The sequence below is a fragment of the Strix uralensis genome, chromosome 1, assembly GCF_047716275.1.
Source record: "Strix uralensis isolate ZFMK-TIS-50842 chromosome 1, bStrUra1, whole genome shotgun sequence".
NCBI classification, from domain to species: Eukaryota; Metazoa; Chordata; class Aves; order Strigiformes; family Strigidae; genus Strix; species Strix uralensis.
In genome coordinates, this window is record NC_133972.1 from 130,953,913 (window position 1) to 130,975,859 (window position 21,947).

Consider the following 21,947-nt stretch of genomic DNA (forward strand, 5'->3'; position numbering starts at 1 on the left):
GCAAAAAAACTCCAGAAATTCCCTCTGATCTCTTATAATCACCTCAGTATTTCAAGCACAGCTTCAGACACCTACCTGCAAACTAGCCCCTGCCTAATTAAACCTCCATAAAAAAAGGGTGATAAAACAGTTAAATGAATGCAATATCAGTATGTTATTTGAATCTGTTGTAAATCCAGATTATCAACCAGATCCAAACAGAGAACCACCAATCTTAAGCAAAAAGTTTAGTTTGAAATACTTAAGTTGCTTGCCCTAGCTGTTTTCCTCAAGTACGGGTTTAAATCATTGCATTTTTTTCCCAGTCCCGTTCCTGCCTTCTAGTAAGTCAGCAGTACATCACAGCCGACAGTACTGATGATTTAGAGGCTATACAGACAAAGGAATGCTGAATACCTGTCCTTCTGTCCAATAATACAAAACATCAATCCATCAAGGCCACTTAATCAGCCTGAGTCCCATTACTTGTTTGGAACCCTGAGGATTCAGCTTAATTTTAGCGCTGAGAGATATGGTGTAGTTGGGAACTGTTAATGTTGGGTTGATGGTTGGACTGAATGATCTTCAAGGTCTCTTCCAACCTAGACAATTCTGTGATTCTGTAATTTCTACCAAGCATACCTATCACCCCTTCCTCTTTATCAAGGAATGTCATTATGCTGTCTTATAGCAGGCAAGTACACTAACAATTATAAAGTTTTTTTGTTTTTAAATAAGAGCCAGACACTGTTCAAAAGATATGCCAAAAACATGCAGCCACCCAGCTCTTTCACTATTACAATTGTTCTTCTCCTGTTTGACTTGCATTTCATATACTTAGGTCTATTTTTTCACCTCATAATTGCAGGGCCAAGTTTCACCTTTAAGTTGCATACTTAAGTAACCAAAATCACACATTTCTGATGATTGTGACATCACAATTGTACACTTACATTTAAAAGAGTATCTTTAGCAAGAACATCAAAGGGAAAAGGAGTGTTAAACATGACCATTTGTACTTCACAACACCCAACAGTACACATTTAAAGAATGAGAGCATGTTTTGTGTATTTCTACTACAATGTCCCATACTTACTGCACAGCCATCATACTGGTTTCCATCGTGGAGTCCATTCTCCCTTCAGCTGCAATGTCAGAAACCAATCTGTCTGTGTCAGTGGGAATATCAGCTGCGCAGGCTCCACAAGCTTCTGAAGCTGCTGCTGAGTAGGTTGATGGAGAAAAATTACTACTTCTCAGTTTATTAACTTCTTCTTCAAGCTTTTTCTTCTCTTCAAGTAAGCGAGCTCGATCTTCAGAAAGTGTTTCAATCAAATCTATGACAAAAATAAATAAAAATTCTTTTACTAACAGCAGCACTAAGGATCAAAACCGGTCTGTACTGAACAGAATTGTCCAATTAGAAAAGACGAACACTTCTTCAGAACTTTGCTTACCCTTATCCTTTTCCTGCTGTTGTGTAAGCACTTTTAATTTGTCACTAAGGTCATTAATTATGTTTTCTTTTTTCATTTTCTCTCTTGCCAGAACAGTGTTAAAGTTGGTCTGAAAACAGAAAAAAGTATTGTTGAAATAAGAAATGTACTTTATAAACGTAATGCAAAATACATCACTAGAACAAAAAAGTACAAAGGATACCACGCATTTCAGTTTCCTAAATTATAATTAAGCAAGGAATGAAGGTTGTTTACATATTACTTTGGTGAAGAGATAACACGTCTGTACATTTTGTTTTGAGGTTTCTCTAACAATTTTTTAAAATTTTTTTCCTCTGCTTCCCTCAAGCCCAATATACACATGTAGTATACCTATAAAGAAATCATTAAAAAAACGGTATTTGTAAGCTGCTGGTTTTTTAAACACAGTACTTTATATTCCAGTTAATGCATGACAGTTGCACATTTTACATTAAAAACAGTTACTTTAAGGATTAAAATAGTTAAGACAAAGCTGCACTGCATCAAGACATCTTACATGTAATGAAAAAGAATAACATTATTAATAAAATAGAATAATATACTAGAATCTGAATTAAAAATACATTTTGAGTCATGCATTAATTCCTCAGTGAACAATTAGTTAATGCGTAACTCATACAGAAATCCTGGCTAATAGCTTGAATAACTGAACATAAAAGAGGATAGCATATCCTTCAGTATCAGTCTGACAAATCTTTCTGCTTCTCCAAAGCTCATACTAATCATTATGCCCTCACCCCTTCTACTCATAAGGTTATGCTGAAGAGACAGATAAAAACTACTAGTAACCACCTATAAAAAGGGTATTTTAAATTAAAAATTCACTTTTTTAGTGAATTTTAAGATCTAGTCTTGACCTATGTCTATAACCTCTCAGTCTTAAAATTCAAGCTATTTGGCAGGCTACACACCTTACTATATAGTGCACAGTGGCCTTTGGGTATATGCCTGCATAACAAAACTATCACACACCACAAGGACAAGTAACACCTCTAAGATTACTGAGGAAAAAAAAAAAATGGTATCAGGGTGAGGTTAAACATCCAGAATATTCAGGGATCAGCAGAGCAAGTCCGGTGAGCTTTCAGCACTGACTGATACACTTTTTTTTTGATGTGTGGGGGTTTTTTTTGCTTGTTTGATTTTTTTAATAGAACATTCCATTTTTCCCTGGAATTTACTGTTAATGCCTCAGAACCTTCCCTTCCACACTCTGCTGCCCAAATGAAAAATATTATTAGATAATGAGGAAAATGGCATATTAAGGCATATTCTGATGGAAAAAGAAAACTTATGACTACCAATGTATGAAATATTCCTATTAGATTTACTACGTAAGGCTCACTTCAGTATTAATGTCTGCAGTCCAAAATTTTCAAAAATATTACTTTCTTTATAACTGACTGCGATCTTCTGCTCTATGCACCAAGTGATTCATAGAGCTCATTCACCAAGCTGTCTGACCCCTACACTGCCTCTTCGTCCTTTGTTGATCCAACCATAGCTAAAGTAAGTAAAGGTGCTTAAAACAGAAAATTCTGTCTTAGTGTTTAAATGCAACAAATCAGTAGATAATAGCTGTTACTAACAGATTTATTTTAAGAACTGAAGACTCATCTACAAAATCTGAGCAATTCAAGATGTTTTGAAAGGAAAAACTGTGTGGATACAGATATAATTATTAACCCAGTGCAATATGATTGTGTATCAAGGTGTGGAATATATAGTGTTTCTCAGTTTATTAAGTAAAATACATTTGTTTTGAACTTCAAACACCACCTGCTCAGGCTAATAAAAGTTTAAAATTCATTAAGTCCATTAAAATTCATTAAATCCATTAGTATTTCAAATAATTAACTTTGTGTTGTCCACAAATTTTGTGTTGTTAACTTAAACTATACTTAATTGGTATCCTTCTGGACTTCAAGAAATTAATGGATGAAAATGTACAGCACTAGCTTAACTTAAGCAAAAAAACTCACAAAATAACAAAAAAGTAATCTGGATTGCCCAGTTCAGTTATTTAAGGTGGGGTTTTTTTTGTTTGGGGTTTGTTGTTGGTTTGTTTGGTTTTTGTTTTTTTTCCTAATGCTTAAATTTTGGATTCCATTAACACATCATATCCTGGCTCCAGATAACAGTGCTAATTTAGAATGTGCAAGTGTTACATAGCAAAAAATCCCAAACAACTCCGTAACTTCAAACCAGCAAAAGAACACATAATTCTCACAAGAGCAAAAGTAATAAAAAAAAAAGTCAGCTTTACCTGCTGTTCTGCAGTGAGCGATATTCTGATGTTCTGCATTTCTTCATTCTTTCTTTTCTCCTGTTCTTCAAGTTGCTCCAAGAACTTCATTTTTTCTTCTTGAAGCTTCTCTTGAAGTTCAGCAACCAAGACTGATTCAACAGACGATACAGTGGGAGGACTTAAAAGAAAATGTTTAGACTTTAAATTTGCAGCATATACAGTCCCCGAACACATGAAATAAGCAAACAGAGTCAGAAGTTCACTGAGACATTTTTCCTGGAATATTTAATAACTACAGTATTCTAAGTCTTTACTAATCTTCAATTCCACTTTTTTATCATGAGCATCTCACCAAATTCTTACACTTGGGCATTCTGTTTTTTAGTGTACTACACTGTCTCTAATTTTGGAGCTTTGTTGACAGGGGAGATTTTTGTTTTCACTTTTCAAACATAACAAGAGGTGTGGAAAGTAGTAAGAAGAGGACCAATGATGATCAACGCCCTGAAGATTCTTAGTATGACAAAATGCAAAGCCTCCTGAATTATCACATAATTAAAGCAATTCAGCAATAAATCTGACGCTAACAAATCCAGACATGAAGCTCAAAACTCTGGGTTGCAGACACAGTACTAATGATCAACAAGAAAGGGAAAGCATCAACAGGCATTGAGGCAGGAAGGATAACGACCTTAAATGGCTCTTGAAACAGGCAACCTTACATAGGCCAAATATTTTCCATCACTGAACCAAAAGCATTAACTACACTCTTCTGTGTTTTTGCTTATCAAGAACCACCAGTGAAAAAAAATGGGATAGAGAAATCCCTTTGTTGAGCAACGCTAGTGAAAAATGTATTTTAAATTTCTGTTGTTCCTCTACACCAGAATCATATTTAATATAAAGAAAATCCCGCAAACCTAACTTTCTATCTACATACATGTGTCACTGGTTTTCTCTAGTCTGAGCAGCCTGGAGGTATGGTCTCCTGACATTAGGTAAGTTGTACTGAAAGCAAAACATCGTGTGCTAATATATTAACACTCACAAGCAGAACTCCTAATGCTAAAAACGCTCCAAGAATTCTTCCTGCTTCATAACACAAAGCTTCTCTGTTAAGATGAAAGGCTACAGAACCTCAGAGACACCAGAAAGATTCAGCATGGAGAGTATGAAAGAAAACTGAATGTCAGGAGAGGCAGGAAACCTAAAATTCTGATTGCTGCATACTGGATGGGAGTTTGGGCATCCATTAAATGACCAGTTCCAGCCATTTCTACAGAGTCTTTGCTATGATCCAGCACATACTCATCTACCTCGGTTTCTGCCATCAATTCTCCCTATCAAGTTAAGAAAGCACAGGATAAGTCTGTCTGAGAAGCGTAAAGAAGTGTGCCTGCACCTTACTTTATAAGCAACAAAACCTGGAATAACATGAGTGAATTTATCTAAATGCCAAGTTAATACATCAGCCTAAACCCAAAGCTGTTAGCTGCACTAAACTAAAGCTGGTGTCATCCGTGTCTCAGAAAGGCTGCCTGTACTACTGACAGTTTGCAAATGACAGGCAAGTAAAGGATATCATTATTCTGCAAAGGATGTTAGCAAATTACAAGTTTCTAAACTTTGTCACTGTATCAGGTACTGGCTTACACATTTAATCTGCAAAGGTCTCAACAACTACAGGAATAGCGACAATGCATAACTTTTTTTCAGTGTTTTCAAGATAACAAAAGCACGTATCTTCAGAGATTGGGGTTCCTTTTCAAGTAAACACTGTAACTATTCTAAGATGACAAAGGACCTAGCAACACTACCACCGTTTTACCACGTGGGCATATACTGAAGATACAAACTATTATGCAGTAGCTAAGCATTCAAAAAGCCCATGAGAAGTTGTAAATAAAAGAGCTCTGAAAGCCAACTGAAATTCTTAGAGTGGCAAAACAACCTTTGACATTCCACAAATCAGAAGTAAAAGAAGCAGAGAACAAAGCAAGTCATAAGACACTAAGGCAAAACTTCTTTGTGCCACTGAGAAAGCGTTTTTGTGCTGGATTAAATTTAAATTTATTTCTAAATTAAGCCTAGCTGTGAGAGAGCACGTGCTCTACAGAAAAGCTTCACTACTGATGGTCATCTGATAGAAGTGGCTGGACAATACCAAGGCTGGAAGACACCAAAGCTGTAATTCAGTTTTTAAAGCAGTCAGGATTCCTATTCTATTTTTAACATTCTTCACAATGTTATAAATCTTCTAACTAATCAGTGAACTGCTTAACAAAGAAAGTCATTACAGAAATTGTGGTTTTCAGTTAATCTTGGCTAGTACATACTACATACAGTAGAAAGATTAAGGGTTACAAATGCCTTGCAGTTTTATCTTTCCTAATCACGATGACTTGAGTTTCAGGTACGTTACAACCAGAACACATTCATTTTCATATGTTGATAATGCATGGGTCACAAACATTTCTTTGTCACTTCTAAATGTTTTTGTTAGTTTTAATGTAAGTTCAAAAACTAAATTCCTGATACCAGCGCAACACTTGCGTCAAATTTAACAATTCATCTCCTTGTCCGTGCCTTCCGGACAGCTCATGTAACATTGATCTTGCAGAAGCGGATGTTTGTCTGACAAACATATAGGCACACGTCACATAAAAGTTGGTTTCTACCATAACAAGTTAACTGCTATACAACAACTGAGTGAGGATAACAAGTCAACTTGAATTACTGACATAGCTTGGGGTTTTAGGAACTCAAGAACCAAACAGCTAGACAGTGACTTTGAAATATTAAGACAGATTCACTTAACATATACGCCCTCTGGAAATAAAACACAGTATTTCTTTATTCCTAGACAAAAAAAACCTATGCAGATTAAAGGTATAAACAGGAGCCATAGGAGGCAATACATATTTTAACGTCACACTGAAAATTAAATTACTTGACAGAACTCATAATAAACTACTAACACTCCTTCAGACTGAAGCAGATAGTATTCTTTGAAATACAAACTGGATAAAACAGATAGTAATGTATACGAATATACACAGCTGTGCTCACAAGTTGTTCAAATTTAAGTGTCAATGGCAGAATTTTAAGAAGTCTGATGACACAGCTACATCTTTTTCTGGTGCGTCAAGTTTTTAAAACTTCAACAGTGCATTAATACATATAAAAGGAAAAGAACAGAGTTTATCTTTTCACTCCTCATTTCACTGTATTTCATTAAGAGAATACTTTGTTCAATTAAGGACAGTTCTCAATTTCATTGTATCCCAATCTTAATTCAATTATCTTGATATATTTTTTTGTACACTGACATAGAAAACACACACTGATACATCATTTAATGATGGATATGTTCGCTTATCAAAATCCTGAGGTAATGGGACTGGAGTGGAGAATTCAAGTGAAACAGATATTCAGATTTCCCTTGCAGTATGTAAGTGAATTGTGCGCACATATTGGGACTCTGTGTAACCTCCCCTCCCCTCTCCTTCCTTTTTTTTTTTAACATTACATTGGTATTTGAAAGTTAAATGTTAACTGAAGTCTGTATTCATGTTCTGCAATACTCTTCTAGCTTTTATACCAATTCTGTCCTTTTTACCAGTCTTTTCCCATTTCGCATACTTGGTATATCACAATACCTAGAAAAAAAATGCTCTATTTAGGTATCACACAAAGAAGATCTATCTGCTGCATTCCTCCACACAACAAGAACATCATGACAAATTCCAGCATTTCAAAACAGAATACTATTTCTAAGCAGTATTCACATAGAAAGATTCTAGTATTTCCATTCCATAACACCATAACCTACCCTGCTTTACGAACTAGTAAGTAGGTTAAGATAAGTCAGAAAGAGTAATTCTAGGCACTTACGGCAAGGGAAATATATTTTTAAAATGGAAAAACACTGCAGAAATTAACAATGAAAAACAACGTTAGGATATTCTTTAAAATTGTTGCCCACATGTGTTTCATTATAAACCTCAAACTGAAGACCCTGAAATACATAACTGTGGCAGCTAAAGTCAATGGAAGTCCAGGTGGCCATGGGACAGTTCTCAACATATCATATCTATCTATCTATCCCCACACACTTTTTCATGCCACCATTAGCACCAACAAGAGTGTATAGTTAGCCAATCAAAAAAAGTTATAAGATTAAAAGCTAGCCACTGTATGCTAACACAGTGCTAATACCAGAGCAAAGGATGGGAAATGAGAGAGAGGCTGAGACCATCAAAATTGGAATTTCAAGCAACATGCTACTGTGGAAACACTCCTTCAACACAACATTACAAGGCTGAAATATGAAACCTTCATTGCTGTCTGGAAATAGTGCTGTATAAGATATTTTACAATCTTTGAGGTTAACTACAGACACAGGAATATCATTACCTATAAAATGGAAGTAACTTGAAACTTGAATATAGAGACCAAGATAAACACTATTACAAGTACATAGAAATTTTACTTATTGTATAGTATACCACATTAATTACTTTAAGATGCTAGGAAAACACAGTAACTTAATTCTTACAGTACCTCCGATTTACTTGCATCTCAAGTTGTTGTATTTTTTCCAAAAGCCCTTTTTCAGCAGCTTCCCTCTGTAATTCAAACTCTTTACAAGCAGTTTGTACTGCATCCTCTTTTTCACAATTGAGCTTCTGAATGAGCAACTGCCTGTCTTGTTCTTGGTTAGATACTAACAGTTCTTTCTCTTCCTTAAGCTTATGGATAATAGCTTCATACTTTTCCTGCTGCTCACAGAGAGACAATTTTTCTGTTTTTTCCTTTTCTAGGGCATTCACTTCCAACTCTAACTTACTTTGTAGTTCTGTTATTTGCTCTGAAAGTCTTTTTTCTGCCTCAGAAGTTTTTTGATGAAGAAGTGTTACTTTATTTAGTTCAGTTCTAAGCAAATTTGATTCTTCTTCGTATCTGTCTACTAGCTCAGAAATGCACTGATCTTTCTCAATTGTCATCAGAGTCCTTAGTTCTGATATGCCTACTTGATATTCATCACTGCTAATTTGTATTTTATTGTTTAATTTATCTATCTCCTTTTTTAAGCTTTCAGTTTCCTTATCTATCTGAGACTTTAAGCTCTCTTGCTGCTGGTTTCTGCTTTCTTCCAAAAGAAGCTTCATTTCATCAGTTTCTGCCTCTTTCAGGGCAAGTTCAACTTCTAATTTGCACCTCAAATCAGACAGATCTGAAACCTTGAGTTGCAACTCTTCTAGTTGTTGTTGTTTCTCCTGCACAACTACTGCATGAGATTCCTGCATTTGTTCAAGTCTATGCTGGTTCTCCTTTTTTAATTTATCTAAACAGTCCTTGTGCTCAGCTAGCACCTTCTCAAATTCCTGTAAATGCCTGGCTTGTAGGTTGTTTTCCAGTTCCTTTAAATGGCTTTGCTCTAAACTCTCGAGTTCTGCCCTCAGGAGTTGTAGTTTTTCATTGTTTTCAACATGAAGTTTTTTCAAGTCTTCAAGTACTATCTCACGTGACTGTCTCAGTTCCTTAATTTCACAATTTTGTGTCTCCATTTGGCATTCCAATTCAAGTAATTTCTGGTCTTTTTCATTCTGAAGGCATACTACAGCTTCTTTCTCATTTTTCACAATTGCAAATTCATCATTCTTATTCTGAAGAACTTCCTCAAGGCCTAATAAGTCACCTTTTAACTTTTTAATCTTCTTTTTATTTTCTTCACCATCCTCCAATAATTTACTAATTTTAGTTTCATACTCACTTTTCAAAGACTGTAATTCTTTTTGATGTTTATCTTTTAGTGTTTTTTCAAGTGAAAGTTTTACCTTCTCAATAGTATTTACTATTTCTAACGAAGTACATTTTAAAGAATTAGAAAAGTCACACTGTTCTCTTTGTACAAGTGTTCTAAAGTGGCAAAGATCTTCTTTTATACCTCTTAAATGTACCTTTGAGTCTTGGGCAATAACCCTACACTTCTCCATGCAAACACTGAGAGATGCATTTTCTACTGAAACGTCCTTTACACGTGAATTTGTATCTTGCATACGTCTACTGTCTATTGCATTGATAACTGAAGAATAAAGAGATTCCACCATCATTTCTGGACTTTGTGGATCACTTATTACATTAGGAGATACTGGATTTTCCTCTATTACAAATTCATTTACTGCTGACATAAAGTCAGATTCTGGACTCTCTGCTAATGAATCCAAGTCTAGTGATCCTTGCTTAAGAGCTTGCTCCAAATTTGGATGGGCAATAGTTTCAAAATCAAATGTATGAGCATCAATGCTGTCTGGAGACAATTCTTCTAATGGAGCTGGGGGACACACAGGAGGACACAGGGGACCCTGAAGACTGAGTGATGGAGGAGTTCTTGAAGAGGTAGCAATTGCAGTTCCTGTTGTACTTTCCATCCTTGGTGTGGTAGCAGATTGTGGCGATGCTTGACTATTGGAGGCCTACAAGTTATAAAATATAAAACAAACACTTAACAAAGTGATAGGCAAAACTGTTAGTATTTTAAATTGATTAAAAATTACCAGGCAAAACAGAACTTAAAAACTCAGCCTTATTATCTGTAACAGTCCAAAATATGTACAACTAAGATTTAAGTAAAAACTACAGAAATTCAGAAAGTTTCAAAAAAGCACCATTTGTAAGTACATAAGTACTAATTGTTCATATATCCAAAAGTCCTACATAGATCACATATAATTGTATTTGAAAGGACTGAAACATACATTTGGATGAGACAAAAAACTGAAGTAACCCAGTCAGAAATAAACTTTGTTTTCTAACAGCCTATTGATTTCAGCTTTCAGTTATTATGAAAATTTTTATTTTATTGTTTCTAATACTGCTATTAAAAATCAGTGCAACCCAGTCACTATTAATATATTAAACTAGGAAGGTTTACAAAAAGCTTTACTAAAACAAAACTGTTGTCTACTAACATCAAAAACATGCATGAGAATTGTTCTGCTTCTGGAAGTGTAGAAGTAGTACAGTATAATGAAAGTCACATTCTAATTAAAAGCAACATTCTGACTTTTCAGAATGCAGGATATCACAGCCTGAGTAGAATTTTTCCCCCCCTCTATGCTGCTCCCACCGCTTCCAATTTCTGTCATTTTACCTCTAGACCTTGGATACCACCAAATCCAATTCTGTAGCACCAGATCCTTCAATATTCAGCTGAAAAGCTAACAATTAATCACCCATAAGCATCCATGAGTAACAGCAGCTTGTAAACCAATACAGAGATTAATCTTCTCCACCTTCACAGAACTGTTCTCAAGTAATTCTGATCAATTCCAATGCTTTTGATTCTTAAAAAGGCTAAAAATCAATTTTCCAATTAATTGTGGTTAGATAACATGTTTAAATCTCATTATCACCACTTCTTGTTCATTACTATATGAATTATAAAGCAAGATCTCACGTGCATATTCTGCTGTAAAGTGTAAATTCATGCAGTGTTTGAAAACGAATCTTTGCTATTTCAATGACATTCTACTTTTCTATACTGACATGGAATATATACTTCAAGTGAATTCAGCTGAAGTTTGATTTATCACAGCTATAATATTGTAACTGCAAGCCAAGTTACAGGCACTTATTTCTACACACCTGAAATTCAGTAAAGCACCATTCTGAAGTGCTTTAAAAAAAAAACAACCAACCTCAGCAAGGCCTTAGAGGCTGTGCAAACAGACTGTTCTATGATTTTCAAGATTTCTGTATTATGATTAAACTCAATTTATCTTACAGTATCATGTATCTAAAAGATTATGCTTCAGATAGTTTTTATCTTTGTTATTTAATAGATGTAACATAATAAATTTATTGCTTGAAAGGTCTGTTTGACAGAGTAAGTGAAGCGTGTATTAAAGTCCACTTCCTTTACTATCTTCACATCTAGCAGAACTAGGAACAAATGAACAACCTGTAGTATCTTATACTATTAACTCTTAAATACAACAAGGAATATAGAAACCATAATGAGAACAATAATACCATCTGCAGATTTTTAGAACAAAACTATAAACCTTAAGCTTCAGCAAGTGCAACACACATCCCAGTGGAAGCCAAAAAGTAATGCACAGCTTCATTATCCACCAAGGATGCACCCCTGAATAAGTTTGTAATAGGATGGATAGTGAAGCAATTTTTCGTAAGGAACTTACAGTGAAATACACACAGTTTAAAAATACATAAGGAGAGTATCTGTGACGTAGGATGAAGAGGTATGAGTAGGATCATTAGGATCACAAACTGGAAAAGACATTTTCTGAATGGATCGGTGGTCTGAAAGATCTCAGAGGCATTGTCTGTAACACCATTACCCAACCATTACCTTGCTTTTCCATCCTTCATCCTTTCTCACCTGAGGAATGTGACTATCTTGAAAAGAAACTGTTCCTAAAGACTCATGGGAATATTTGCAGTAAATGATTTCCATAAGATGTTCAGCCTCAAAGTGCTGGGGATATTTCAGAATGGTGCTCTTCTCCAAAAAGCCAACACTGCCTCCAGCTCATAATCCTGATGATCCTGTACCACCTCCTTTCCAAACCAACCACACTGTCTCCATGTATTTAAATTGTGCGTCTGGTGTTCTTTAGTATGTTAGTTTTTATTGAAGAAACTTTTGCTAACCATTGAACTCAGCTACTTGACTGGTGACAGTAAGTGGAGCTGGGCAATAAATGGTCAGCAACGGACCTCCACAAAAACCCAGAAGTGGCAGGTATCAGACTGCTGATGTATAAATAGCTGATTTTTGTTTTCTCAATCCTTTCCAAATGGCTGCTACCCAAAAAAGGACCCTATTCTTCTCAGTACCACACAAATGTTCTCTTAATGGAGATTTAGTGTGACTAACTGAATTCTGAACTGAGATTCAGGAAGAATCTATTTCCAGCTTTGACACTCATCTGTTTAGCAGAGCTGTATTTACATCTCACCTCCTTTTCATCTATATGAAAGTAAACCATACAATGATTTTGAAATCCAGTGATGAAACTCCACTATAAGAAAACTTATGCCCATTATATACAAAATAACGTCTTTAATCAAAAGTGAACACAGGACACGAGACAAAACTTAAACAGAAACGCTCCTTTTGTTAAAGGTACTGTTAGTCCAGGTTTAAGCATTTTCTTTGGGTTTAATTTCAGCTTGCTGTTTATCTAAGAAAACTTAGAAATGTTGAAGGATACGGTATATGCTGATACATGCCTGATTCAAAGCATATGCTTTAAGTGACAAACATTTAACACTGATAAACCAGAGCTTTAACAGAAATAAAAGCTAGCATCACAGATGTCAGTAAGCACATGCTAAAAAAACACTTCAAAGGCTTTGTATATTAGAAGGCCCTACAGAAAGCCACATGCAAATGAGGGATGATATCTGCTTTTGGCACCCCTGTGGAATCATCCTAGAAGGTAAAGAGTAATGATACAGCATGAAGAAGAAAACAAAAAAAAATAATTGTCACTGTGTGGAACAACACTCTACCGAGCTTGTTTTCCTCATGATCCAGGGCTGTAACAAACTTCTTGCCTCTGTAGGGGCTGCTGTGAGCTGGGTCTCTAATTACAGTACCAGAGCCCTGCCTAGTGAAGAGTTAGAACCTCACATTTTAAGTAGGTGAAACTATATGGAAGACTTTGTTTACTGTTGCCAATTTCCCTGAGAAGCTGTGCCTGCCATCTAGTCTATTTACAATCTACAGGCAGAAATGTATGCATACCTCATACACTGTAATTCCTGTGAAGGAAAAGGAGTCAAGAGCAAACAAGAAAAAATAGAAAGCAGAGACAGAGAAGCAGAGTTAATTTTTAAGTTCTCAGGTGTTGCTGGATTACATGCCTTGTTCTAATTACATTGCTATGATAAACATAGTCAGGGAATGGGGCAATTCTTGGAAGGATTACAAACAGTGTTTGAATTTTGAACTCAACTAGAACAAATGGTAGATTCATAATCTAATTTTAAAAGCCAGCTTCTCTTACAAGAAAAACTTTTAATACCAAAGGATTGCATATGTTAGTCACCTACTAACTGTGGAACAAACACCTTAATCATCTTACCTGACTCCTACGGGCAACCTTAACTTTCTCTAACATCTTTAACCCAATCACTGATCTGCTTAAACTCTGTATTATGCAAAAGAGAGACAGCAATATATTTGGTGTGAGACCATTAAATTACAAAGAATTTGTAATTTAATTACAGAAAGCTTTATAAAGGAAACCAAATTTCAAAGTAGTAGCAAATTAAACAAAAATCCACAATGTTCTTTAATTACTCTGATGCAATACTAAAAAAAAGAAATCTATGTTCTGATAGAGAAGCATATCATCATTAATGTTCTGTGAACTTGAAAGCTGAAACAATAAGAGTTACGAGGACACTTAAAAAGGAATGCTACTAACATCCCCAGTAAGGTATTGGATCTCCTCTCTAACTTGCTCTTTGCTCACTTGTCTGCAGTCACAGCTTTTCTCTTCTGCTTAAAGCAACTATCAAAAGACCATCTGCCATGGCTGATGCAGTAGGATGAACTTCCACCTGACCCAGCCAGAACTGAACTGCTGCACCACCAACAAGCCAGGGAAACTATCCCAGTCCAACTTGAAAGAACCAGGCTTCTGCTGCCACTTATATGGGAAGGGAGGCTGGGGTTGAATGTGCCTCCTTGGGAGAATATGAGAGCAACATTCTGCTGTATGGGCAACACTTCACGCCTGCACAGTCATCACCAGCTCTGCACCAAGTTGGGATGGTATCTCTCAGTTCACCAACAGAATGTGTAGGTGCATGAAGCTGTAGGCATCTTCAGGACTATTATTAAATGTTTATGCCTCCTTCTAATGATATAGTTTAAATTCCCAGCAATACTAAGGATAAGAAATGAACATTTTCAAATTATTTCAGTAATTCTATGCAAAAAAAGAGAACACAGGCAAAAGTAGTATAATTTAAAAAACACTTCTAGATCATCTGCAGAACAAAGCAACACAGAGAAAGACACAGTATTTTTCATCAAGTAGTAACAAGAGCACTGTCACTGAGAAGCAAAAATCTCTGACAGATCTATTTGCTTCAATTCCAAAAAAGAGTTCGAATGAATCATTGAAATTACACACAGAGATGGGCATTTTCAAGATGACATCATGAATGGCCCAGCTCTGACTGTGCAATGCAATTTACTCTAAGGAAAGAGACAATTATCCAAATCTGTCTAAGCACTTGACATTTCTGAGTCAGCCAAGAATCCAAACTGGTCAAAGCACAGCAAAAGAGAAGAGTGGGAAGAACAGATTCTCCTGATTTGGCAAGCATCTTTTTTGTGCAGCCAGATACTGATAAAAATTTCTCAGATAAGCAAGTCTGAACCAAAAAGGGCAAACCATCAAGACTTGAACAAGTGAGGCACCTTTCCTGTTTATTTTTCTATTGTTATTATGCATATTTTGAATTAAAACTTACTTCTCTGATTTATTTCACACTCTTCTGACATTGCAAGCCTTAGCAAAAAATTAATTTGTTAGAACACCTGTCACTATCCTGGTGAGATAAATTTCGGGATGCTTCAAGTTGTGGGTGGACTTTTATATTTCAGAGCAGATATCACAAAATCTACCCCACTCCTAGCCATTTCATTGGCTAGTACAGTGGTCAGGCCCTAACACTCTTGTTCTTAATGGCCGTTCATATAAAAACCAATCTTCATAAAGAGAGAAAAGAACTAAGAAATTACATAATGACAGACCTTTTCTATATTTCAGAACAAAGCAGCTCAGATCTTGTATTTTGCATAAATGAAAGACATCCAGTAAATCTTCTTCAAGTCCCAGAGGAATAAGATCAAGGACTTCATGTCACCTGGTTTAAGAAGGAATCTACTAATTCAAAATTGGACATGCCCATAACCTTGGCAGTTACAGAAGCTTTTGCATACAAACACTTACACCGTAGATGATAACATGGAGTCCCATGAAAATGACACCTTTTTTCTATAGCAAAACTGCTAAAGAAAGCCAGTTTGAAGCAGTCAACTTCACCTAAAATTTCAAGCATTGCTAAATCCACCCAGAGTTTCACTGGGACAGACTACAGTCAGAAGCTAAAAGGATCCTGTTTGGTATATTATGAAAGTTAGAGGCTTGAATGTACAGCAGCAGTCAAAAGTGACTGGCAGAATCAGAGTTTCTAGGGAAAGAATCTGCTTGACAGGCAGAGTGAAACTCGGAGATCTTTTTGCCATCTGTTCCTTCTATGCTCCAACAAAAATACTGCACATATTTCCTCCTTTTCCCAAAAAGTAGGACTGCAACAAAGGAGTAGGTGATATATCAATATTCAGGCTAATGGGGGCAACCAACCGAGGCCCTAAATTCTCCTTAACTGTTCGTTCCAAAAGGACTTAAGAAGCTATGCAAAAATCTAAAGAAGTAACAACAACTTCATTAAGTACACACTAAAGCGACAAAGGCAAAATGCACACATTCTGCACACAGAAGCTTTAGAAAATGGCAGAAAACAGAAACATTAACAGAATAATTCTACTTCTACAATTTCTGTGGAATATAAGCATGTGTTAAATGTTTAGAAGATATTCAGTATCTTTTAACTGTTCTCTAGACAGACTCACTTTACTAGCTGAAGAGCTGAAAACTCTCACAATATTTACTAGTATGGGATTAGAAAGGAAACTTACGCAGTTTTGAGATCAACTAATCTTTACATCTGGAAAAACAAAGTTTCTTTCTGAAGTGGTTGATAAAACAATATTATGAAAATATTCTACTCGAATAGAGTGTTTTCTTTTCTTGGTAAAGAAAAACAAAAATACCTTTTGTTCATTCAGCAGGTCTGTAATGGTTTGTGACATTTCATCCAAACTCTGTGCTGCCTTTACCAGGTTATGTAGAGCACGTACATGCTGGTGAAGAGGTTCAAAGTCACAAAGTATGGGAACCCTTGAAAACAGTATAGGATTAAATAGGATTAGATTGTTAATCTAATATTCAAATAAATTATTATGTGTATATTCCAACAGGACTAAGCTTCCCACTTATAAGGTTTGTATTTTCATTTCATCTATTTTACATACATGGAAAATCCACTAAGACCACCCGGTATTTAAATTAAGAATTTGAAAGCTTTTAAGGAGCAGATAAACACAATGATGAGTAAGTAATGTATCAGTCTTTCCTTCTGAGGAAAATATTTACCAGTAGTACCTAGAGTTACAATAACAGTTACAGAAGAGAACTGATACCAATTAGATCTGTAATTGAAGCACTTATGTTTGCAAATGACTCTCTTCTTCTCTCCAGTTGGATTTTCTCCAATCCAGCTCTACCTTCAAAGTAGCTATTAATTGCCCAATATTTTTTTTAGCGATAGGTAACCTAAATTAAAAGACTGATTAGTGTGTCATGATCACATTGCAAGTGTTACAAGATAAGCTTTTGACTGCAAGTTTTCTAAACCTCTGGAAAAACAACACCTAATTTTTCTTGAGAGTCTGTATAACCAGAATTTTTTATTTGTTCAGGAATAGCTCCACTGAAATCATGAACCAGGAGTTTATTTAGACTAACAATATAAGAAAAACAGATTAGACTTCAATGTATTTTGCATTCTCTAGTGAATATTTAAGGCAAGTGGTATCTAGAGTATTTTTGTAGAATTAAGATTTCAATAACTGCTCAAATATACAATTTCAGAAGACTGAAGCATTGCAAGTAAATAGAAGCAGCATTTTAATTATGCAGCTCATGGGTTCAGTGCAGATAGAAAAGGACTTTGTGCTGGGTCTCAGTTTGGCTATTGCTTGCTCTTTAGATATTAAATGAAAATACCAAAGAAAGTACTGCTCTAAAGTTTCTTCTAAAGCTCAGTGTCTACCAAGGTGTGTGACAGCTTTGCCCACTCGAGTTTAAAATCCACCATCATCATCAGTATTTCCACCAAATGTAATCCTGAGCCTGGAAACCAGGTGGAACATGACATAATCCCACCTCTATTGCCATCAAGTGGAAAACTGTGTCACTACAATTCGGACCAACTAAAACAGTGTGGTTAGTGATTGGTTTCCTGACAACAGTAAGGCAAAGGACTCCCTGAACTCAGACTCCCCTGAACTCAGTCCAAACTTCCCGAGAAGGTTGCAACATCAGCAATATGATACTATAGTTTGCCTTTTTTTCCTTTGCAGAATCACTGCAGAGCAAGCCTGAGCATAACAAGAGAAATTAAAAGGGTGCATCAGCTGTATCAAGATCTAGGGCAAATCCACTGTCAAGCAGACTAAGCTCACTATACTTATTGTTAATTACAGCTGCAATACCATAAGGATGGCCAGGAATTCTGAATCAAAAGGAATGCCAGTACAAAATATAGGTGAAAAACACAGTGAATTCAGCTCCTGCACTGCACCAGTAACAGGCATCAGGCTGATACTGTTGGTGAACCTGACAGATGACAGTGGAGCATACTCCTTTTGGATTTACCTTATCCTTTGCAGGACTGTGGCCTTGGGGATAAAAAAAAAGGAATCTCAGCAAATCTCTCACCTGCAGATCTCTTCTAGGAGCAGCATCTTATTGTTGTCATACTGATAGACAGATCATCTTCTAGATAGAACCTTACACAGAACTTGCTACTGCCTAGTTCTTGTCCATTACCTTGGTTGGCATTTCTCTGATTGCTACAGGTTTAAGACATATGAGTTTGAAAGCTCACTCTAACACTCAACTTTTCCAGAAAGACATCTCCAAGTTCTAGATAAGAAACTAATCCTGTCAAGTTACCTTGAGACAAAACAGTAGGTTTCCTGCCTAGATTTATTTGCATGTCTGCCTCATTGTTGGGAGATAAGAAACACGGAAGTAGAGCTTCTGCTTGAAATGATGGATTTCCATAGACAGCAAAGGCACTTAGAGAACACACTTTTTAGTAAAATCAGTCTGTCAGAGAAAAAGCAATAATTGAATACATGAGATCTCTATGATCTCATGCTGGGCTAAAGAAATTTATTTTACTTTCTCCAGAATACCACTTAACAAAGAGCAAACGGGGAAAAAAAAAATCTAATTCTGATCTGACAAAACATGAAGTTATGAATTTATTTCAGTTCAAAACTGACAACAATTTTTTTTTGTTTGTTTTTAGCTATGAGGTAGTTCAGAGGAACATCCAGCATCCTTTACATCTCAATACAGAATACATGTAAGTGTTCAAATCATCTGAGCCTGAGTACAGGAAGCATATAGATAATACGTGTATGCATTAAGTCACTGAAGAACACTGTTTACGAATGAATCAGTTCAAAAAATGTCATTGTCTGTTCTTTACAAAAAATGAACTGGGGTGGGTTTGAAGGGGTGGAACCAGGGAGAAGCTATTTCCATAATATAAAGTTTTAAAAGGTGCTTTACCTGAGTAATGGCTGTACTTCCGAAGGACAAAAAGACTGCAAAAACTGCAAGTCACTTAATGAGATATCTGGAAGCTCACTGTCAAATCTGCGAGGTTTTCGTGTCTGTATTAAGAACAAATTAATTTACATGTTGTTAAATAATATCAAGATAACTAAGGAAGGATTAAAAAGAGCTTAATTGGTAACACAGGAAAGTTGGTGTCAAACTGATTCTCTCTCAAAAGATTTCATACTTTTTTTTTGAAGGAACCATGTCTGGCTCCAGCCCCGTAAAAAAAAAAAAATCATTTACATTTGTAGTCACATAGCTCCATCCATAGTGCCTTGGGCAGGAGTAGAGTAGAGGATGTCAGCTGATAGGTACCTACAACAATCATCTAGTCCAACTTCCTCCCTATTATCAGGCTTCATAAACATTAAGGATGTGTTTAAAAAGTTAAGGGATAAGAGATGGCACTGAAGTTTTATTTATTGTGCTGCTAAACATACAGTCAAGTATTAGTTCGGTATTCATAACACTGAAATGAGTAGCATTCTTATCTTACAAGTATCCTTTAAAAACAAAAGCTGCAGAGGAGAAGCTGAAAAGGTTAAACAAGCCAGAGTGAGATGGCAACGTTAAAATCAGGGAGAGTTATCCCCTACTTGAATTAACCAAGTTGTATGAAATCAAAGTCAACAGGTAATTCTTGATTACAGCTACACTTTTTCACCCCATCATGTTATCAGCCAATAAAGACAAAAATGCTTTTTCACTCATCCAGTGATTATAGAAAAACATGAAAACCTTTTACTTGCTTTTACCATCTGATTAATTTTACATCTCTATTATTCAGAAAAGAGGATTAGATGATCAAATTACCTGGCTTTTTTTTCTGATCATTAATAGCAATTTTTTGTGCAATATCACAGACTCCTTGTTAAAAAGAAGTATTGAGTTGACATTTCCTCTCCCACCACACTGCAAGTTATGAACCAATGTCAGTATGGGTCACTTGAATAGCAAAAAACTCCAGCTCCTAGCTTTTTCATCTGTGTCAGAGCAACGTGACTGGCATATAGCTTGAATGAATTAAGCTTAGGTTCTTAAGTTATCAAAATACTGTTTATAAAAATGAAATAAAACCCAAACATATACTGAGTACATACACAAAAGGATGGAGGCCAGGAGTCAAGTCCTCTAAACAAACGATTCCTTAGAAAAGACTTCCCTGAGGGGGGGGGGGAAAAAAAGGTTATTTAAAAGTCATAAATGCAACATACAAACAATGCCTCAAGAGAAAATAATTAAGATACTGCAGTTTAAACAGCTGAACTGAATTTGAAAGCATTACTAACTATGCTATTTCTTGACAACATAAAAACTGCAAGTGACCACAGCAATTTATGCAAAACCCACCATCCAAGTAGAACTTCTCATTTCACTGAAGTCTTTTTGCTTAATGTTCATCCCTGCAAGTCTCAACATCCTTTTTCAAATTTCCATTGTAATTTTGTTAATCTCCTTTCCAAAATTTTGATAACCTTTCCCTCAATTTTCTTATTTTAGCAGTTCATTCAGAATGTAAGTTGCAGACTTTGCAGAAAAAAAAAAAAAAATCAGACTTCTTTTACCAGCAACTTTTTTTAACAAAAGATAAAGTACTTACTGAACAGTTTACCAAAAGATTCCCTTTTTGCCTTTTCAGCTTCATATAGGTGTTTCCCATCTTTTATTAAAGCACCTGCCCACTGTGGAAGGGAAAATATGTAGTTAATTGTTAATTTACACATTGACACAAAGGTTTGGTCTTGAAGTTTTACTTACCTCCCTGTAGTGTTTTATGAACATTTTTCTCCTCACAACCTCAACAACAGCTAGACAGTACATTTGAGGAACAGTACTGAGAGCCTCTACAACCTTGACCCTTTCTAGGAGCTCTGTTACAAGACGAAGCAATGCTTGTAGTTTCTCTCCATCTTGGTCAGCATGAAGCATTACAAAACAACACCACCTACAAAAGTAGGTTACACTTTAGAAGACAACTTAGTCATCTTTTCTGCATTTAAATTTCACTAAGATTAGCAACATGTCTGGATGAACTGAACAATGACATTTTACATGGGACAACACAAGTTATCTGGAAATATCAAGCAATTCACAATTCAGTAGTTGCCTTGCAGTTCCCTATTAATTTCTCACAGTAAGATATCCATATTAGTGCCACCATTTCAGTTAAGGTATTGTTTTTGACAAGTAATGCTCTTAGCATAGATAACCTTAGGAGGAATGACAATATACCTTTCTCCAGAAGAATTTTAAAAAAAGCTGGTACACTCAGAGCAAAGAAGAGACTACATTTTAATTATAAGTCTTAAAAATACTTACTGAAAAACATTAGCAAGAAATACTGAGGGTAAGGATACTGTTTCAGAAGTTCACACCATCTACTCACACACTACAAATTACAACCCCTTTAACATACAAATTCCCGCACCTTGTTACCACGTCTTCAATTATCTTATTGATACAATCAATACATTAATTTCAAGCACAGCAAACAACATAACTAAATCACAGGATAACTACTGAAAAAGTCATCAATTGTGTTTGAGGGGAAATATTACAGCAACTTTGCCACCAGAAGGCATAAAAGTAGAGGTATATCCAGCGAGCAACAAAAAAATAAATATTGTTTTTATTGACAGAAGTGAAGTAAAAATGAAACAAATACAAACAAGTCAACATTAAACAACTAGG

At 35.7% G+C, this 21,947-nt stretch overlaps 1 protein-coding gene across 7 annotated transcripts in view; it reads right to left on the reverse strand.

The window, feature by feature from the left end:
• The window catches only part of RB1CC1 (RB1 inducible coiled-coil 1), a 77,926-nt gene that overhangs the window by 14,343 nt on the left and 41,636 nt on the right, over positions 1–21,947 (reverse strand). For 6 of the 7 annotated variants that reach the window (XM_074881187.1, XM_074881169.1, XM_074881180.1 and 3 more), the window contains 9 exons: positions 21,015–21,201; positions 20,857–20,938; positions 20,357–20,418; positions 19,206–19,309; positions 16,613–16,739; positions 8,290–10,205; positions 3,745–3,904; positions 1,437–1,545; positions 1,076–1,316 (listed from right to left, as the gene is read on the reverse strand). In XM_074881187.1, the coding sequence (XP_074737288.1) occupies positions 1,076–1,316; positions 1,437–1,545; positions 3,745–3,904; positions 8,290–10,205; positions 16,613–16,739; positions 19,206–19,309; positions 20,357–20,418; positions 20,857–20,938; positions 21,015–21,201 (2,988 nt within the window). Of the gene's footprint in view, positions 1–1,075; positions 1,317–1,436; positions 1,546–3,744; positions 3,905–6,218; positions 7,386–8,289; positions 10,206–16,612; positions 16,740–19,205; positions 19,310–20,356; positions 20,419–20,856; positions 20,939–21,014; positions 21,202–21,947 lie in introns of those variants that run through there. The other variant, XM_074881228.1, reaches the window with a different exon arrangement.